Genomic DNA, 21,428 nt, shown 5'->3' with positions numbered 1-21,428 from the left:
CAAGCACACAACGCCTTGCGTGCGTTGGCTCAATGCAGTGTAGACATCTGTGGAGGTGAGTTTGAGGGGTTGGTGGTCTGCTGAGGCTGTGATACACCTAAAGTCTTGTCTGAAGCATATTGCTCTGTCAAACCCCTTTATTAAATCTGAGGAAGATTTGGGCCTGTTGTGGCCTGTGCAGGCTCTGCACATGTATGTGGAGCAGACGTGGGCTACGCGTTTTTCTGATCAGCTGTTTGTACGTTTTTTTTTTTTTTTCGGGGAAAGCCACTGTCTAAGCAGCGCCTTGCTCACTGGATTGTGGAGGCAATCTCTACTGCATACAAAAGCAGAGGGTTGGCCCTGCCTGCAGGGGTGCATGTGCACTGAACAAGGGACATGGCAACATCATGGGCATTATGTAGGAGAACATTTGTGTGGCAGCTAGTTGGGCGAAACTGCACACATTTGTTCTGATTTATAGACTAGATGTCACTCTGGCAATGGTTGCTATGTCCGTGCTTACCGCAGAAGTTACAAGCCAGGGGCCATCACTCCCTTGAAATGCATGGGGTATGTGGCAGTGCTGGTCCCTTATATTTACCTTGGCGACTTTGCAAGCCGTGAATATATGTCCCATGTGTTGTACCTAATGAACTGTCTGAATGGGAACGTTGAGTTATGCATATAGCTACTGTTCCCAGAAGGAGGTAAATGAGCTACAACACCTCCAGGTCTTGCACAGTCAAAGGCACAGGGAAGAGCTGGACTGAACAAAGGGGATAACGCATGCAACTTCATTTATATTCTGTGTGCTGGTAGCACCGCCCACATCGCATTGGGTCATTGAATATAGGTGTCTTCAGCAGATGGCGCAAGAGCTCAATATCCCATAGTTATGTGTTGTACATCATTTTCCTCCTTCTGGGAACTGTAGTTATATGTTTAACTCAGCGGTACCATTGTTGCAGGTGTTTGGTCCAGAGAAGAATACTGCTTAACAGCAAATCAAACAAACCAGCAGCAGTTTCACTCTGGCTCAGCGATGTGATGCTGTTTTTGAAACTGGAGAAATTTTTTATTATTCTATTAAAATAGTTAAAAAAAAAAAAAAAAAATATATATATATATATATATATATATATATATATATATATATATAAAAAATATTCTATTCAGATGTAAATCATTGGGCCCTCTTGAAACGCAAACATAAAATGGAGGAAGTAGATGCAAAATCACAAAGCAGTTTTTAATTAGAGTCCTGATTCTGTCACAACCTATTCAGTTTAAACCACTGTTAGTAGCTTATTATTAATTAACTACATGTCTAAAGCAAATTATATCATAGCATACAGTATTTATATGATTTGCCAGTGTGGCCAGTGCTCTGCTATGTTGCATTTTGCTGTCAATAGTTAGAGTGGGCAAGAGTTTGCTATTTTAAAATGCAGCAAAAGTGTAGGCACACAGAGCATCTCAACATCAGCTGCCCATCACTGAATTAATGGCTATGTGGGAGTCAAGGCCCTTGTTATTAGAAATTTATTTATTTCCTTTACTGTGTGTGGTAAAATGATGCAGCAAGCCTCTATTTTGTATTTAAAAATAGACAGTGAAAGTAGGGAAAAAAAACCTTGTAATTTTAACTGGATTATAAGGGGACTCATAATTACAAAAAGCAAATAATAATTTACCATTGTTGAGTCAAGTCACCTTTATTAATGTAGGGCTTTATACAGTACAGATAGTTTCAAAGGAGCTTTACAGTAATAAACAGAAAAATAACAGATTCCATAATGCAATATTCCTCAAATATGAGACAAATTCATGATCTGTTGTAAAGCAGCTCTAATAGTAAAATTGGGCCCTATTTTAGCGAACTAAATGCAAAGTCTAAAGCACACGGCGCAGGTGCTCTCAGGGCGTGTCCAAATCCACTTTTGCTATTTGAATATAATGAGTAATGGGTGTTTTTTTGGGCGTAACGTGTAATAAACCAATCAGAGTCTCAACTTCCATTCCCTTTACGAGCCAGTTGCGCTTGTGCAATGACGGATTTGCTATTTACTCGACTGAATTTGGAAAGCGCAAAGACAGAATGCATCTCAGAGATGAAACGGAGCTGCTCGTGTATGAATAGCCTAATTCTGATACATGCGATGACTATACATTATGACATGTAGGCATTTATTTATATAACAAAAAATATTATGCACTGCAATCCTTTATTTTTTTATATTTGGCATGTTTGTGTGCTGCTGTGCGTCCCTTTGTTTAATAAGCAGCGTGTCCGCTCTTTAAATAACAAAGAAAAAACATTGCACCAGACTTTAGACCAGGTTTGAGTTGGTCTATATCGCAGTCTATTTTCAGCTCCTTAAAATAGCAATGCGTCTGAACACACCTTTTTTTAGACCAGCATGCCCATGTGAGCAAAAATGAGCGCAAATGCATTTGCTAATTAAACGAGGTGGCACTGGACAGGATAATGGGAATGGCGCTGGACTGAAACTAGCAAACACTCTTGCGCTGACCCTTGTGTTGCATTGCACCAGGTGTATTATATATAGGCCCATTGTGTCATTAATCAGTTCCAGTCAGTTCACTGTTGGTTTAGTTCAGTAACTGTGTAAAGTTCATGATTTATGAAACAAGTTTAATTCAGCTAAGCAGCTCGACATGAACTTCAATGACATGTTGCAAAAATTCGTTATAAATTCAGCTATAAAGCACCTCAACAAAAGGCAAGAGCTATATCATCAAGCTCAGTTCTGCAATCCATCCAGTCCATCAATAATATTAGTTTAGTGTCTTTTAAAACCCAGCTGTAGCAAATAATGTTCTTGTAAAATATAATTCTCACTGTATATTGTCATTCATATATTTTACATTTACTGTAAACTGATTGTGAGGAAGTGCACCAAAATAAGCAATTCAAGCTCCACTGTGGGACCACAACACTTGCAGTTGCCATCTTAATCCTTTGTATTTTATTTTTTTCCTATTCACTCGTAAGCCATGCTCTTGGTTCATGACTGACTCAGCATACCAACTCCAATTCCAGCCCATTTCCCATTGCTCCTTTTTCTGACAAAATCCCATTGCCCATTTAGATTTTTTTGAAAACTTTCAAACTTTTTAGTCTTCAATTCACTTACCTTAAAGGGGGGGGGGGGGGGGGGGTGAAATGCTATTTCATGCATACTGAGTTTTTTACACTGTTAAAGAGTTGGATTCCCATGCTAAACATGGACAAAGTTTCAAAAATTAAGTTTTACGTTTGAAGGAGTTTGAAGGACTATCTTTCTCTTATAAATATAATAAAACAAAAGTTTTTTTCGAGTATGGGTCTGTGTGACGTTAGATGGAGCGTAATTTCCTTAAATGGTTCCTAAGGGCACTTATGCCGGAAGAGCGTATAGCAGAGCACTGAGAGCACAACAGACATTCACTGATCAGAGCGAGAGTGTCGTGAAATGTCACAAAAGGAGTGTATTTTTGGTTGCCAGGGCAAGACAACCCTGCACAGATTACCAAAAAAAAACAGCATTAAGGGACCAGTGGATGGAGTTTATTTTTACAGAGCATCAACGGAGTTGTGCAAGTGTTTGTGTTTGTTCCCTGCATTTCGAAGATGCTTGTTTTACAAACAAGGCCCAGTTTGACGCCGGATTTGCACATCGTTTATTTCTTAAGGATGACGCAATCCCAACGAAAAAGGGTCACGATCGTCTGTTGGAACCGCATGCGGTGAGTAAAACTGCTTCAAATATCTCTGTGTTGTTAACTTAGCTATCGGCGCGTAAGCACATCAAGTAAACAACATGCGATGTTGTCATCAAACTGCACGAGTAAAACTGCTTCAAATATCTCTGTGTTGTTAACTTAGCTATCGGCGCGTAAGCACATCAAGTAAACAACATGTGATGTTGTCATCAAACTGCACTTTCCACATGTACAGCTTAAAAAAAAAAAAAAAAGAAAAAAGAAAAGACTACATAAAGTGGAACTTAGTCATTTTCCAAAACCGCTAAGCAAATATATACAGTTTCAGTACATACCACATAGAGACGTCGTTGCTGCTGCTGCTCTTCTGGATAATAAATATACACTGAATCTGACTGTAAGCCATGGTTTGTTTTGGACGATGTTTTTTTCCTCACGGTAATGTCACAACTTCCAAACGCTCTCAACGCAAAAGCTTACTGGCGCTCGTGATTCTTTAGCTCCGCCCACGTCACGCCTCCAGCCACTCGTGTTTTTCCGGGAAAAAGCATTACAGACTATCTTTCTCTTATAAATATAATAAAACTAAAGACTTTTTGGAGATATGAAGGATGAAGTACTACTCTATAGGTACTCAAGATTAACAGGATATTGAGTGAAAACGAGCATTTCACACCCCCTTTAAGTATTTGATACAATGGTTACTCTGTGGATAAATGTTTTGCTTGTGCTCAAATGTGTGTGTGAGGTGTTAGAACAGACCTCACTGTCTCTTGCACATCACACATGCACATTTGTGCATCTACTTGTTCTTTTAATGGCAGTTGGCAAACTCACTTAAAGGCACATACCCCCTCTTACTCCATGACACCGGCATGACAGCTGATGTAAAATAAGAATCGGGCTTAGGAGAGCCGATACCGACCAAAAAAACCAACAACCTTTAATGCCAAATCCCGATCCTTGAGATCTGCTCTAGAACTACAAAGTGATTTGTGTATATGGCAAGCTGCTTTAACATTTAATCAATAAACCATACTAGTATCTATTTTCATGCTACTAGGACTTAGGCTTCAGAGTGCCGTGAAAGTTGATGGGGCAAATGCTCTAGTTCAGTCAACTTACAAACTAGTTGAGGCAGTGAAAATGTAAAATGTTAAGTTGAATGAACAAATTGTATTTATTTACAATGTGGTATCTAATGAATAGGTGCTAGTAACTTTACAAAAGACACTAGAACCTAAATAATAAGCACTACAATCGAATGAATAAATACTAGTACTTAATGGAAAAGATACTAGTATCTAAAACATAACTTCTAGTACCATGAAAATACAAAATATGGTTTATAAATTAAATGTCACATTGTATTATTTTGATCAAATAACATCTAAAGAGAGAGAGAGAGAGAGAGAGAGAGTCACATGACCTCTCCCTTCTTTTACCTCAGGTACCAGTTAATGAATTTAACCTTAACAGTACAACAGCAATTCAAGAGAACTGCTTCATTAAAAAAGTGTAATTATGGAAATTGGTGGGGACCCGTCAGCTGACTGACAGATTTGTGAGATCTGAAAGATATGTGAGAAATTGGAAAATGTGTCTCTTATGAGTCTCTTACTGTTTTACAACACAAGAAAGACACAAATGTAGTAAGATATTGGACAAATAACTGAATACAATGAATGGAAAGTGCATGAGGTAGATGTTATTGCAGAGTTACATCATCTTATGGGAAGATAAAACTGTTTTTCTCTTCACATACTGAGAATGTAAAGAACAATTAAATAAAAGATGCCATTAAACATTTAAACTCGAACATGAAGCACTGCTCTCCTGGAGCACCCACAGGGTCATAGCGATCTGGGACATGCAGATGAGGCCCTGCGGTGGGTGCAGAAGGTCCTTAACAATCTGGAACATGCTGATGAAAGTACCCTGAAGTGAAGGTTTGCTAACTGGAGCTTGACTTTGTTGCAGATGTGTCTGTATTGTCTTCTTCTCTCAGGGCCAGAGGCTTGAGAACCTGAATAGTTTGCTTTCTTGATAGACGATGAAAACGTCCTGTGCCTGTCTATAAACTGAAATCACAGAACTTTTTGTTAATGTCTCTCCTCAATGGACAGAGACTCGGAGATGAAGAGAGTTTGGTTAAAACAGTGAATTTAAAGTTTTACCTATGCATCACACACTTCTCAAAATAACTCAAAATATTTTTTTTCAGTGTTCTGAATATCTATGTATGAAATGGATTTGTTGTAGTCATGTGTCCGCGCACACCAGCATCATAAGGCACATACAATGTCCCACATTTCATTAAGAAGCACTACTATTTACAACTCATAATAATAATAATAATAATAATCAGAAATGTTTCTTGAGCAGCAAATCAGCATATCAGAATGATTTCTAAATGATCATGTGAAACAATAAATAAGCTTTGCCATCACAATTCTTTTTTTGTTTACTTAATTTTTTTGTTGTATATTTAATAATATTTCACAATATCACAATATTATTTTTTACTGCAGTTTGATTAAATAAATGCAGCCATGGAGAGGAGAAGAGACTTCATTTTAAAATCTTACTGACTCAAAAATGTTAAAAGATGTTACTATATACAGTAATAATTAGGCTACTACTACTACTACTACTAGAATATATACTGTATATATATATATATATATATATATATACACACACACACACATGTTTGTTTTTGTGAAAAGTGGGGACATCTCATAGGTGTAATGGTTTTTATAATGTAGAAACTGTATTTTCTATCGCCCTTCACCAACCCTACCCCTAAACCTAACCCTCACAGGAAACTTTGTGCATTTTTACTTTCTCAAAAAAAAACTAATTCTGTATGATTTATAAGCGTTTTGAAAAATGGGGACATGGGTTATGTCCTCATAAGTCACCCTCTCCTTGTAATACCTGTGTCATACCCATGTCATTATTGTGTCCTGATATGTCACAAAAACATGCCCCCCCCCATACACACATACATACATACATTCATACGAGCAAGTACAAGAATAACAGCATTCTTGTTACAACAGAATGCTAGAAACTATAATGTGTTTTCATGGGAAGTGAAACGGTAAGCGTAGTGGCACTTGCTGCTTACACTCTGTCCATAACGGACAAGACTGACACAACACATTACATCAAAAGCACATAGAGTTTATTATAATCAGTCAATCTGTCTACACTGGACATGCCAAGTTGGCAACAGCAAACAGATGACTATTTCTATTTCTGACAACAAGAGAAATAAGGATAACTGCCATCTACTTTACAGCAATGTCTCTTAAGTCCTTGTACGTATTTCTACTCAAATTGATCTATGTAACATGCCAAACTTGTGGGAGGTCTCATCTACTGGGTAAAGCTCCAATTATTGGCTATAAAGGAAAGCCTAAAAACAGAAAGCTTGCTGTTTTGAGTCCTTCATGGGATGATGCATGAACCATTGCTTTTATGCAATCATTGTGATGTGCATGGTATTACGATTTCTGAGTGCAATTCTGTTTACTCTTCTTGTCTCTGTCATGTGCACCTGAAAGAATTGTTAAGATATCAAAATTGCACAAAATATTGTTCAAGAGATTTGAGGACCATTGTTGGTCTTAGGTTGTGTTTTAAGTCGGATCGCTTGCTCTCACTCTGTTTGAAGAGGTCTGGAGTCTTATCTCCTCTTCTGCTCTCATGAATATTTTAAGGGCTTCAGTGTGGAAAATAGGTTTGTTTCCCCGGAGAACATTATTTCCCAGTAACCTTTGATTGCTCTCTGCAGTCGGTCTTCAGAACTGGAGCTGACACCTTAGTAACAACATGTGCCAATTATTCGTGAATGGAGCTTTGTTCCAGGGAGTTCTTTTGTTGGTGGTTTTGTTTGTCTGTTTTTTTTTTTTTTTTTTTTTTTTTTTTTGTGTATGAGAATATGCCTTTGGTATAAGACCCACTGTCAAACCACCATAATCACTTTACATCCAAAAAAGGTCAAACATATTAGATTTTGTGCTATGGACTATTCTAGTGTCCATCACAATGGCATATTTAATTGTAATATTCAAATTTGTAATGCATTTTTAATTATATTATTTACACTTAACAATGTTAATTAAGGTGACTTTATAACTAATTACTTTTCTTTTTTTTCTAACAGGGATTCTTTGTGTCAGTATTTTACTGCTTTCTTAATGGGGAGGTGAGTCAATCATCTGTTTAATTTAATGGTTGGACAGAATTGGAAGATGACTATCAATATACAAGCCCTTTCCACAGCCACATCACCCCGTCCCCTTATCTGTTCTCTGCCACCCAAGTCTATTATTACAGTATGTGGGAGTCTATTTACACTGACTCGCTTCACACCAACACCAAAAGGAGCAGAGCAATTTATCAGCACCCTGAAAACTGCTCAGGGCTGTTTTTATTACTTTCATTAAGTCACCTGTAACGGTATCTTAATATCATTATCACTCGACACATCTGTCATTTTCTACAAATATTTTGTTCTTCCATGTCAAAACAGAATGGTAAAACTGATATTATTTGTGTGGGTAGAGCTATCATTTCTGCATTGTGGGAGAACATCTGTGGAATTAAAAAAATATTTTAAATTAAGTCATTATTGGTAGTTGACAGCATTATCAAATTAGCAAAAATATTTAGTAATTGAATACGCAGAGGGTTACATATGCATAAGTAGCTGTTGCTATGGAAACATGATTGTCTGAAGCCTGTAAAGAGTAGTTGATTGGATGATTATGATTAAGGAATGTGTCATCAGTGCCTCAAAATGACATGCTAATTATCGTTATTATATATATATACACACACATACACACACAGTACCGCCTCTCTTTAACACGCAGAGTTTGCAGTTTGCGTAGGGCACCAGCTCCCAGGGCGGCGCCATCCCAGTTGCTCAAGAAAAAAATAAAATAAAATAAAAACACGCACTACCAATCCACCATCCATGCTCGCGACCGCTCGCTCCTCATGTTTGCATTGAATGCTCAAAACTGATGGATGGACATCTATGCCCGTGGAAAAGACATCAGCAGTCTGGCGCAGAGAGGAGAAAACATAATAAAAGTAAAAATCTGGCATAAAGTTGGCTTAACGTTGGACGTTCGATATTCGCAAATAGGAGCCATCTCTAAAGTTACACGTGATATTTGTATACACATTTTTTCTAACCTCAATAGCATTTGAGGAGAATGACTTAGTCATAAAAACAACTGTAAACAGTTCATCCACTGTAGGTGTCAAATATAATGCACACCTTTTTTGATATTTATTAAAATAAGCTGTAACTCATATGTAAAATTGCATGTTTTGCAATGTTAAAGCTCAGTATCATTTGAGGAGGAAGGCAAACCTTATACATTTTTTATATCTATTAAAATAAATTGTAAATAATTAGTTAAAGGTAAAAACGAAGCAAGTGCAACACTTCCAGGCACATTCCTGTTAAACTTTTTTGGCTGTTGACGTTGATAACGTGTTTTAATGTTGGAAATAATTTCACCACCACCAACGCTAATCTAATATTCTGTAGAAGAATAACACAAGAATAACACAAAAATTAATAGTTCTTGCAGCCATGGTTTTGTTACTTCAAATAATAATTTACAAAGTAATAAGATAATAATTTCTTTTGGTTATAAAAACAAATCTAAGCCATCAATAGCCTTTAAAATTACTTAAAATGCATTATATAAAACCACTGAAGCAATAATGATTGGTAATTAAAAGAACAGAATACCATTAAGAATTGCTAAAACACTTGAACTAGCTGTGTTCAACCAAGTCTCTGCATTTGTCACACACAACAACCTCCTTGACAGCAACCAATCTGGCTTCAGAAGTGGACATTCACCTGAGACTGCATTGCTCTCAGTTGTTGAAGCTCTAAGACTGGCAAGAGCAGAATCCAAATCTTCAGTAATTATCTTGCTTGATCTGTCCGCTGCTTTTGACATGGTTAACCACCAGGTCCTCCTATCAACACTGGCAAAGGGCATCTCAAGAACCACACTTTAATGGTTTGAGTCTTACCTATCAGATAGGTCCTTCAAAGTATCTTGGAGAGGTGAGGTGTCCAAACCACAACATCTAACTACTGGGGTGCCTCAGGGCTCAGTTCTTGGACCACTTCTCTTCTCTGTCTACATGGCATCACTAGTTTCTGTCATTCAGAAACATGGCATTTCATATCACTGCTATGCTGATGACACTCAACTCTACCTCTCATTCCATCCTGATGATCCGACGGTAGCTGCTCGCATCTCAGCTTGTCTAACAGACATTTCTTCCTGGATGACGGACCATCACCTTCAACCCAACCTTGCCAAGACAGAACTGCTTGTGATTCCAGCAAACCCATCGTTTCATTACAATTTCACCATCAAGATTGGCACATCAAACATAACTCCTTCAAAAACAGCCAGAAACCTTTGAGTTATGATTGATGATCAGCTGACTTTCTCAGATCACATTGCTAAAACTGTCTTGTCCTGCAGATTTGCTTTATTCAACATCAAGAAGATCAGACCCTTTCTTTCGGATCATGCTGCACAACTCCTTGTTCAAGCTCTCGTTCTGTCCAGTCTGGACTATTGCAATGCTCTCTTGGCAGGTCTTCCAGTCAGTTCTATCAAACCTTTACCATTAATCCAGAACGCAGCAGCAAGATTAATTTTTAATGAAACAAAAAGAATACAGGTCACACCTCTGTTTATCAATTTGCACTGGCTTCCACTGGCTTCCACAGCTGCTCGCATAAAATTCAAGGCATTGATGTTTACCTACAAAACTACCACTGGCTCTGCACCCATTTAATTAAATGTATTACTTCAGACTTATGTGCCTCTAAAAGCTTGTGTTCTGCAAGTGAACGTCTCTTGATTGTGCCATCCCAAAGAAGCACAAAGTCACTTTTACGGAATTTTAAATAAAAAGTTCCCTCCTGGTGGAATGACCTCCCCAACTCAATCCGAGCAGCTGAGTCTTTAGCCATCTTCAAGAATCGGCTTAAAACCCATCTCTTCCATCTTTATTTGACTCTCTAATTTTGGCACTCTGTATTTTAATTATATTCTTAAAACAAGAAAACCAACAACAACAAAAAAAAATCTACTAAAAAAAACTGCATTTCTAATCTTTTTGTATTCTATTTTCTTTTAATTTATTATGCAAATATGTGTGTGTGTGTGTGTGTGTGTGTGTGTATATATCTACATATATCTATATCTAACACTAGCTTGCTCTATTATTTTTCTATTCTATCTGTTTTCTTTTTATTTATTATATTATTTAAAAGCTCTTGCTACGTGTACTGTGTTAAGCTAACTGAGACTTGTTATAGCACTTATAGCACTCTTTTTGTTGTTTTTGATTGCTTCCACTAACCTCTTTTTTAAGTGGCTTTGGATAAAAGCGTCTGCTAAATTAATAAATGTAAATGTAAATATGTACATTTTAATTACACTGTTAAAATACATAATGTAGGCTAATAAAATATAAACAATTTCTGCACATAACATTTTATTATAGATGACACTGCCCCTATAATTCCTTCACCAAAAAACATGGACATCACAACCCTTACAGAAAAAAAAACATTGTTACTAAAACTGCTTAATTTTGTTTAATTTTTTATTTTGCAATTTCTGAATGCTTGAGACTACAAAATAAATTAGACAACTGTATTAGTAAAGTCATAGCTATAGGTAACTGTCTAATTTATATGTATATGATTTTTAATATGGTTTCATAAGTTGCATAATTAAACTAATTAAAGCTACAGTATGCCATTTAGAGCTGAATCATTATCTGGGTTTACTGCCAGATAAACATTTATTTATTCTTTAATTTGTGTATTTTTAGACTGTTATTCTGCAGTCTAATGGCCTCTCTTCATATCTGATTATTATTTAGGGGAATAATTGGATTTTTGCTATGACCCCAGGCAAGATGGAGAATACTCTTCTTTAAGATTACTCTGTCAATTAAGCTTATTTTAACAAATATCTAGAACATCAAATCAAACCATGTCAAAACCAACTGTCTTTATGTCAGCTTTGTTTAGATGAAGGCAAAAGCATCCTCTCGAATTGACCGATTGATTAAATGAAGACAGGTTTCGAATGAAAAGCCTATACTATGATCATCCAGCTCTTTTTTTTCTGAGAGCTGCTTCTTTTTAATAAGCGTTCCCAGGGTCGGCAACCTATTGCACGTGGCCAGCATTGGGACACAGAGAGACAATCAATGGTACATGAGCAATAGGGAAAACTACATATCGGTGAACATTTTGATATAATCATACCTCATAGTCACACTGCCTGTCAGGAGCTATAAATACTATTAATGTGTGAGAATTAAACTGCACAAGTCTACAGATGCACGTGGTTTCAGCAGACTATTCTTGTGACAGCTGAGCATACGAGGCACTGCAGATCAATGCTGCGCCATGCTTATGCATAGGTTAGGTCTGTTTAGCTTCAGTCAAGCTATGCAAATGAGTGCATTACAGTTTATTCTGCATTTGTTGCTCTTAGCAATAAATAAAATACCTCTATACATGCTGGTTATTTTTAAGTTGGTACCAAACACAATGACACAGCAACATTCCCACACACATACAATGGGGTTCAGTAGGGACACACTGTAAATCTGTTACTCAAAGTCTAATTTAAACATTAAAATAAACAAAACTTTAAGGATTTAAAAGTTTATTAATATTAAATATTAAAAGTTTAAAAAACAATTAATGAAAAAATGCTTCAGAAATATTTGAGATTCTGCATTATTTGTGTGATAATCAAATACAGATTTTCATCTGAACACTTATAATAATATAATAATATATAATGTATATATTCATGCATTCCTTTTTACCAACACTTGAATGTGGGCAAGTTTCAAGTTTTAAGCCACATTTTAAACAAAAAGCTGACAAAAATGAAGTTTTGTCAAAGACTACATTTCGATCAGATTCAGAATGATGATCAATACATAGATCGCTTCCATCAACATGGCCCTAAACCACTTCCTGGGTTAAAATTTCCCTTATTAAAATTAGACAGATTTGACCAGGGTTGGGGTGACCAAAGGCCTCCTGTAGCGAATCAATGCGCCTTTGTAAGAAAAATATCCATATTCAAATGCAATAATCACTTTAATCTAGCTTGTGCTCACAGTTGTAAATGCAGCAGCTTTCTAATCTTTTTATATTCTTTCTGTTTTATTTTCATTTATTATACAATTAACAAAAGCAAAAAAAAAAACAAAAAAAAAACCTCTAACACTAGCTTGCTCTTTACTTTTTCTATTCTATCTGTTTTCTTTTTATTTATTATATAATTTAAAAGCCCTTGCTACGTGTACTGCGTTTAAGCTAACTGAGACTTGTTATAGCACTCATTTTTGGGTGAACTAACCCTTTAACTGATTCCCACCCATGTGCCTCAAGGAAGAGAAATCGCTTTCTTACTGTGACATTCTTCTTCACCCCTGTTGTGGCCATCAAAACAAGCAAACAACAGATTTATGCCACTGGCTCATGTGGTTAACATAAATCAATAACATTCTCACAAACCAAAGCCTGTGCAGTATCTCAGCCTTCACTGACGCAAAGGTCAAAGAAAATAATTCAACACCACAACCACACAGTGAAATGGATTGGAGGCAACCTTAGATTGTTAAGATTTGGTTGAAACAAAACCTTCATCTGATCGGGAGAAAAATGTATACAGGATGGGCTCAATGATAAGGGCTGTAAATCACCAATCCTCTTAAGGGATGTGTAGTCCAAAAACAAGATCCTCTGAAGATTCAGATTTCTCAAGTGACTTGAATGAAGGCCATGGTAGCTCTTCCAGCACAGCTGTTCCTAACACCGGGGTCGCGACCCCCACTAGGGACCACTAAAGATTTAGAAATAGGACGGTTACAAGTAGGGATGAAGCGGTAACAGTTTGACGACAAACATAAAAAATTCTCAATGGTCATTATTTCTGTTTAATATTTAATTTATCATTAAAACCTTTTTGTCATGATTTGAAAAACTCATGTATACTCAATATATTCAATAATAAAAGATAGTAACAGTCTGACACAGGTACAGCATGCAGCGTAGATTTCCCCAAAGGCTTGTCACTTTTCTCAAGTATAATCTGGCAGCAAATTCAAAAACGTCTCAGGTTACAAATGTAACCTTGGTTCCCTGAGAACAGGGAACGAGACAATACGTCAACGACGCTATGGGGAACGCCTCAGGTGTGACAGGTGTCTGAAATCAAATATCAACTCACAGCAATCATGCTGACCGGCGACAGCCGTGAATCATCAGCTTGAATGATGAGCGTGCGACCTGGATATAAAAAGGGCGCCTTGAAACCATGACAATATCCTTTCGTCTGAAGGGACTGTTTGGCAGGCAGACCCTGAGGCATGGCTTGGAGACGTATTGTCTCGTTCCCTGTTCTCAGGGAACCAAGGTTACATTTGTAACCTGAGACGTTCCCTTTCGAAGGGAACTTCGACAATACGTCAACGACGCTATGGGGAAGGAAATACCCACGCCGCCATGCTAAAGGGAGTGCATGCCCAATGGCAGTGACAACTGTCAGAACCAGCAATTCAATGAACGCTAGAACCACTCACCCTCAGGTCACACAGGGCTGTCAGTGACAGCACTCCCTACGGTCATAGCCCAAGCTATATGATACCACAGAAAACCTCCATAAACATAGTTTAGTGAAAGGTCTACCTGGGCCTGCTCAAGGGCCTAGGACCACAACTTCAACTTCTTAGAAGGGGTCCCTTCTAGGGAATGTGGCTAGGGAACCCGAGGGAACCCCAGCCAGTCACTATTCAGGGGAATGTACCACCTGAAATGCCACCAGGCAGGCCTGACCTGGTGTCACTACATAAGACACTACAGACTGGCCACTTCCTGTTTGTCCGAAGACAGAGCCTCTGGACACTTGCCTTTAGGAAGGCATCCAGCCCGAGGAACTGCGGAGCAGGCAGTGAACCACTCGGCCCGGATCTCAGAGACGGGATATCCTGGAGAGTATGACTCAGCATAGTGCTTTACAACCCTTGCCAGCGAGGGGAGTTTCTCTACTCGATCCACGGATCTACCCAGTGTTTGTGTTTCAAAAAACACTGAGGAGGCCTGTGAGGGCCTAAGGACTGATCTAACTGGGAGGCCTCATGAGAGGCCTACGACTGACTGACCAGACTCAGGAGACCACATACTCACATTGACCCTCAGTGAGGGGAGCATAAGATCTACCTGGTAGGCAACCAGGCTGTAGCAGGATAAAAAGGTTCCAGGAGGGAACCCGTAGCAGAGAATAAAAACTTGAGCCGAGCCAGGGCGCAAACTCACCTCCGGTAGCTGCCTGATAAGGACTGCTAAACTGAAAGTAAGTGGCCACTAGCTTACAAAACCCAGCATCACCGTGAAACTACTCCCAGGGAGACCTGGAGAGGCCTACTACCTGACCACCACAGTATGTGGGAGCTCACCTTCGGAGAGGCCTGGTGAAGCCTACTACCTGATAACCACAATATGTGGGAGTTCACCTACAGAGAGGCCTAGAGAGGCCTACTACCTGTTACCAGATAACCACCTTAAGTGGAAACTGAAAGTCATTTGGAACTCAACTCCAGGGAGGCCTGGTGAGGCCTACTACCTGACAACCACAGTATGTGGGAGCTCAACTTCAGGGAGGCCTAGTGAGGCCTACTACCTGATAAACACAGTGCAGGAAAGCTTACTTTCAGGGAGGCCTGGAGAGGCCTACTACCTGAAAACCATAGCTGATAGTGAGCCAGACTGGCAGTCCAGTTGACTGTCTTTGGGGCTTTGCCTTCAGGGAGGCCTTATGAGACCTACTACCTGACAGTTCAAAGAAGCGGGAATTCAACTCCAGGGAGGCCTGTGGGGCCTGCCACCTAGTAACCACAGTATGTGGGATTAACCCCTCAGGGAGGCCTAGTAAAGCCTACTACCTGACCACCACAAAATGTGGGAGCCCACCTTCAGGGAGGCCTGAAGAGGCCTACTACCTGAAACAGTCTAATCAGCTGGATGTAACTGCTGCTGGGGACTCGCCTAACAGGGAGGCCTGGTCGAGCCTGCTAGCTGATAGCGAGTCTATTCTGCTACTTTAACGAACACTGCTGGAACCATACTATTAAAAACTTTTCCTATAGTTTTGTCCAAGTGTATGTTCCACAATGTTGCGACCCACCTCAGAGGAGGCCTGTTAAGGCCTACTAATCAGCAGTGAGCCTTCTGCCCGAACTACCAGGGCCAACCACCGAAGGTGAGCTGGCCTAGGAACCCTATTGGGGGCTATTCCGTCAAGGAGGCCTGCTGGGGCCTACTACCCAACTGTGCAGCCTTCGCGGCAGAAATCTGTTTGCTACAGCATCCTGGTACCTAATCACATTGCCAGAGGCAGTGTACTCAGCAAATAGCAATACCCTTATAGCAGGGGAGTACAACATACGCCACTCTGCCTAGTGGAGGCCCCATTAGGGGCCTACCTACTAAATGCATAGGCGTCAGCCCATGGCAATGCTCTGGCTTCAAAGAGAGCGGAGTTCAAAAACCGGAATGAAATGTAGTTTAGAACTCCCTGCTCAACCGGAGCCATCGTGGTGTGAGGTAGATACATACAGAGCTGAGAATGGACTACTCAAAACTACCCTGAGTTAGCGGGGGAGTAACAACCATATGCCCCTGCAATGTTAGACAGGGAGCAGGCCTGCAAGTGGCTCCAAAGGGTGACAGGGATTTGTCCTGCGCCCAGCCTAGGGGAGCGGGGGGGCTAAATTGCAAGCCAACCCACTTGAACCCATCGGTCGAGCGATTAGCTCAACGGGCTGAGTGGAGCCAGCTCTAGAGGCCCAAAAACATCTCTGTTCGGCAGGGTCTGACAAACTCTCACTTCGCAGAGCGAAAGATGGCCTAACCCTGCCAGACTGATCCTACCTCAGCTACCACCCTGCATTACTCTATCACCCCTGAATGCAGAGAAAGGGGCGTGCCTTGGCCAACAACTCCCATTTAAGGGAGGAGGCTGAAATCAAGGGGAGGAAGCCTAACACATAATGAATGTGGCAGCTATACTTAGCAACACGCCTCCAACATCCCTAGCATAGCCTAGGCCAGCTACAGAGGCGGCCCGGATGAGGGCCGACCTACAAGCATAGATCTACCTGAGGGCTCGGAGGAGCCACAGCCTACTTGATTGAGAGGCCGTGAAAACACTCAACCTACTGAAACCCAACAGAGCTCAGGGGAGCGAGTACTCAGGATACCAATGTCACAAACCGATAGGCAGGACATCTATCTGAAGATCTATCTGAAGCGCCAGCGTCAGTCTAAACCTAAAGCAAAAAAGTTTTTTTTTTTTTTTTTAGGAAGACCAACTACTCTACCCTCTGGGTGGCTAATAGCCCTGAGGCTAAACAGAAATGAGCGGTGGCCCACCACGCATATAAAATGTTATGACAGGAAGGCCATCACATTCTTCTTTGAGCTTCTTCCTAATTCATTCTAGCCACCAACTGGGGGAGGCTTCAGGGCCCTAAAGTCCATACTTTAACTGCTCCTCTAAGAATGACCCCCTAGGTCTATACAGGGAACAGGGTCTGTAGAGAAATACAATCAGTGTTAGTTATACACACAGAATTTTACAAACCAAAAGTTCACCTGCGGCGTGCGGAGTGAAGACTCGCCAGAGAGTTCTCAATGAATCTGGGGTCCACCACTTTTACATGCCTAAAAGAGGCGCTCACATCAACCAGTTGCTACGGTGGGCCATCAGAACATAGTTCTCATCATAAGGCCCATCCCCAGGGCTGGTGTAACGTAAACGCCTGGGGAGTCAAGAAGAGGGAGAGGGCTGGTAGAAAAAGGCCCTCCAGGGAGATCAAACCCTATTTCTGCTGAGCGTTGCAGCGCTTGTGCTGAATGACCTCCCTTAAGTCCCTCTTTTTGCGGGAGGCCCGCCTCCTCTGTGTCCTACTCCTCCATGGAGGGGGGGCACGAGAGGCGACACTAGACCTCTGGTCCTGCCTACGGTCCTCAGACCAAGACGGACCAGGTGCTCCCGCCTGCCTGGGCTGGGGCCCGGATCTCAGAGGTATACAGGTCTTAAATGCAGCTGAGCGCTCCTTCGCCTCCCTAAACTTTCCAACCACCGCCTCAACGGAGGTGCCAAAAAGTTTAGCAGGCGAAACTGGTGAATCAAGGAGAAGGGATTTTTCTCTCTCCCCGATATCAGCCAAGTTGAGCCACAGATGCCTCTCTGTGGCCACCATCGCCGCCATCGATCGGCCGATCGCGGCAGCCGTCTGTTTAGTGGCCCGGAGGGACAAATCTGTGGTCTGGCGCAACTCAGCGACTGCCTCAGGGGACAGCCCTGCCCCCTGGTCAAGATCCTGCAGCAGGTCAGCTTGGTAGGCTTGGAGCACTGCCATGGTATGAAGGGCAGCACCAGCCTGACCTGCTGCCGTGTACGCTCTGCCATTCAAGCGAGCCGTGGCTTTAAGGGGCTTGGATGGCAGAGTCGGAGCTTTTAGTGTCGACACCCGCCCAGAAACTAGATAGTTCGCAAACGTCTCTTCAACGGGCGGCATCGACACATAACCATACTCACCGATCCCCTCAACATCAGCGAAGTTGCCCCGTTGATGTCGATGAATACGGGCAGAGTACGGTTTCTTCCATGCCCTCTCGTTCTCTGAATGGAGATCAGGAAGGAATGGAAGGCCCTGCTGAGCTCTGCGTACACGGGGCAGGATGGCTGACGAGGTTGAGGATCTAAATCAACCTCCTCAGCCATCTCTTGCCCGGCCTGAAGAGCACTCGCTGCAGTATTAGTAGGAGAAAAGTCTCCGTCATCCACCTGCAGCTCCCTCTCGTCAGCCGATGACGCGTCGGAGAGGTTAACGCCCCTCTCGAGACTGTCAGCGAGCTCCATTTGGGAGCCCCATGAAGCGCGTCGCCGCTCTGCCTCGGCACGAGCGGGACCCGATCCGCGAGGACCAGACGCTGAACTCTCTTCCCTCGAGAAGAGAGCCCGACGAGACCGGAGCGTTCTCATAGGAAAACGCTCCCAATTTGCACAGGACGCTCCCTCAAGAGCATCCTGTGCGTGCTCTTCACCCAAACAGTACACACACATCTATCTTGGGCACAAATATCTTGGGCACGGGTCAGCACATTTCACAAAACTTTTAGGACTTGCCTTAGATGTGCGTTTCATTTCTTCGCTGTAAGCAGACGTTTAAATCAGACAAAACAGTCCCTGAAAATGAAAAGGATATTGTCATGGTTTCAAGGCGCCCTTTTTATATCCAGGTCGCACGCTCATCATTCAAGCTGATGATTCACGGCTGTCGCCGGTCAGCATGATTGCTGTGAGTTGATATTTGATTTCAGACACCTGTCACACCTGAGGCGTTCCCCATAGCGTCGTTGACGTATTGTCGAAGTTCCCTTCGAAAGGGAACTATATATATATATATATATATATATATATATATATATATATTAGGGCTGTCAAAAATAGCGCGTTAACGGCGTTAATTAGTTGGTTGTCGTTAATTACGTCAAATTTTTTAACGCATTTCACGCATGCGCAGTGTGACAAATTATTCCGGTTAGGAAAGTCTCGTCGATCTCTGAATTCTCAAGATAGTAAAAAACAGCGGCGAGCGCCGCGACGAAAACACAGAAGAAGCTTAAGGTTTTACCCCAGTTACTCTCAAATACATTCATGCCAAGCTCGATAAACAGAGACGACTTTGGTAGTTGATACGCTGGAGCTTCTTCTTAGGGGAAGTCGTGGCCTAATGGTTAGAGGGTTGGACTCCCAATCGAAGGGTTGTGAGTTCTAGTCTCTGGCCGGACGGAATTGTGGGTGGGGGTAGTGCATGAACAGCTCTCTCTCCACCTTCAATACCACGACTTAGGTGCCCTTGAGCAAGGCATCGAACCCCCAACTGCTCCCCGGGCGCCGCAGCATAAATGGCTGCCCACTGCTCCGGGTGTGTGCTCACAGTGTGTGTTTGTGTTCACTGCTCTGTGTGTGTGCATTTCGGATGGGTTAAATGCAGAGCACAAATTCTGAGTATGGGTCACCATACTTGGCTGAATGTCACTTCACTCATCTCATCTTCTTCCTGTTATAGCAGTGATCCTCAAATCTGGCTCGCGAGTTTCATGCAGAGTTTAGCGCAGACTCCAATTAAACATACCTGCCTGTGATTTACTAATGATCCTAAAGACACTGATTAGCAAACTCATGCGTGTTTGATTAGGGTTAAAGCTAAACTTCGCAGGAAAGTGGATCTCGCGAGCCAGATTTGAGGATCACTGTGTTATAGCGTCCTGTGTTTCACACTGCGCATGCGCAGAACGCCTACATGCAATGCAGCGAAAATTACAGCTGTTTGGAAAAGCATATGCATTTTTACTTGGTTTTACTGGCACTTGAAGCCTTCAGAACGTGAAAATATCGATCCTAAAGTATTGTGGCAGAGCAAATGAACACCTCCCAAAAACAAGAGTGCCCAGAGTGCTGCTTATGTGATTGTGGCGCATGTTTGTGTTTCTGAGTTCATTCTTTTGAGTTTCTCTATCCATAATTTCATAGATATGTGGCTATATTTAACCACTGGTTCACCTAAAACTCTTACACTATCTGTAGTTAAATGGCATGGTTTGATATAGTGCTCACGTAAATTTGATCTAAGTAAATGTTAAACTTTTGAAATTCAGAAAAAAAGAACCACATATTGATGAATCAATACATGAAAATTATGTATCTGTGTCCTGTTATTTATCTTTTGGTATGCATTTCAGAAAAAAAATGGTTAGGATTCAGGTGTAGTTGCAAATAGTGATTAATCATGATTAATCCACTGAAAATTCTGATTAATTTGATAAAAAAATTTAATCATTTGACAGCCATTATATATATATATATATATATATATATATATATATATATATATATATATATATATATATATATATATATATATATAAATCAACATAAAAATGCAAAACAATCAGCAAAGATGTGAGCAATTAATCTGAATGTTAACTAAACTAATATATTTACTAAAGGTCTGGTATGGTATGGCATGTGTATACACTGATAAGTTACTGCCAGGTAAAATAAATAACACTGATTGTATCGTTACAATGACATCTGATATATTAGGCAGCAAGTGGACAGTCAGTGCTTGAATTTAATGTGTTTGAAGCAGAAAAAACTAAAGAAATAACATTTATAGTGCATGTCCTCTGTCGTAATAAAGTCCACTGAGACATTTTCAAGAGGGTATTGCGTTCCACCATGAGGAAGGATAAAATGACTCAACTTGGATTGCTGAAGCATGATAAATCATCTTCCTGAACAAGAGAAATCTGAGGAGTGATGTTGCAAGTGCGTGTTTTTGAGGCACTGGAGACGCATGCTACTAAGGTGTGCTACTAAGTTAAAATATGAAAGGAACCCATCTAACTTACTTTTTTATAATCATAAAATTATCTAGGTTGTCTTTAAAGCTCTGCTCTCTTTGGGTTATGCTACGACATCTGAATTGACTTACGGTCAGGGTTCAGGAAAACATTTCTTTTTCTTTTTCTTTTTCAACCTTTA

General features: G+C 40.8%; 1 protein-coding gene across 1 annotated transcript in view; it reads left to right on the top strand.

Annotated features, from left to right (window-relative positions):
• The window catches only part of LOC113039904 (corticotropin-releasing factor receptor 2), an 84,144-nt gene that overhangs the window by 61,501 nt on the left and 1,215 nt on the right, over window positions 1–21,428 (top strand). The window contains exon 11 of the mRNA XM_026198071.1: window positions 7,883–7,924. Within this exon, the coding sequence (XP_026053856.1) occupies window positions 7,883–7,924 (42 nt within the window). The remainder of the gene's footprint in view (window positions 1–7,882; window positions 7,925–21,428) is intronic.

Source organism: Carassius auratus, chromosome 2, assembly GCF_003368295.1.
Source record: "Carassius auratus strain Wakin chromosome 2, ASM336829v1, whole genome shotgun sequence".
Lineage (NCBI taxonomy): Eukaryota > Metazoa > Chordata > Actinopteri > Cypriniformes > Cyprinidae > Carassius > Carassius auratus.
This window is presented reverse-complemented; position numbering and strand designations above follow the sequence as displayed.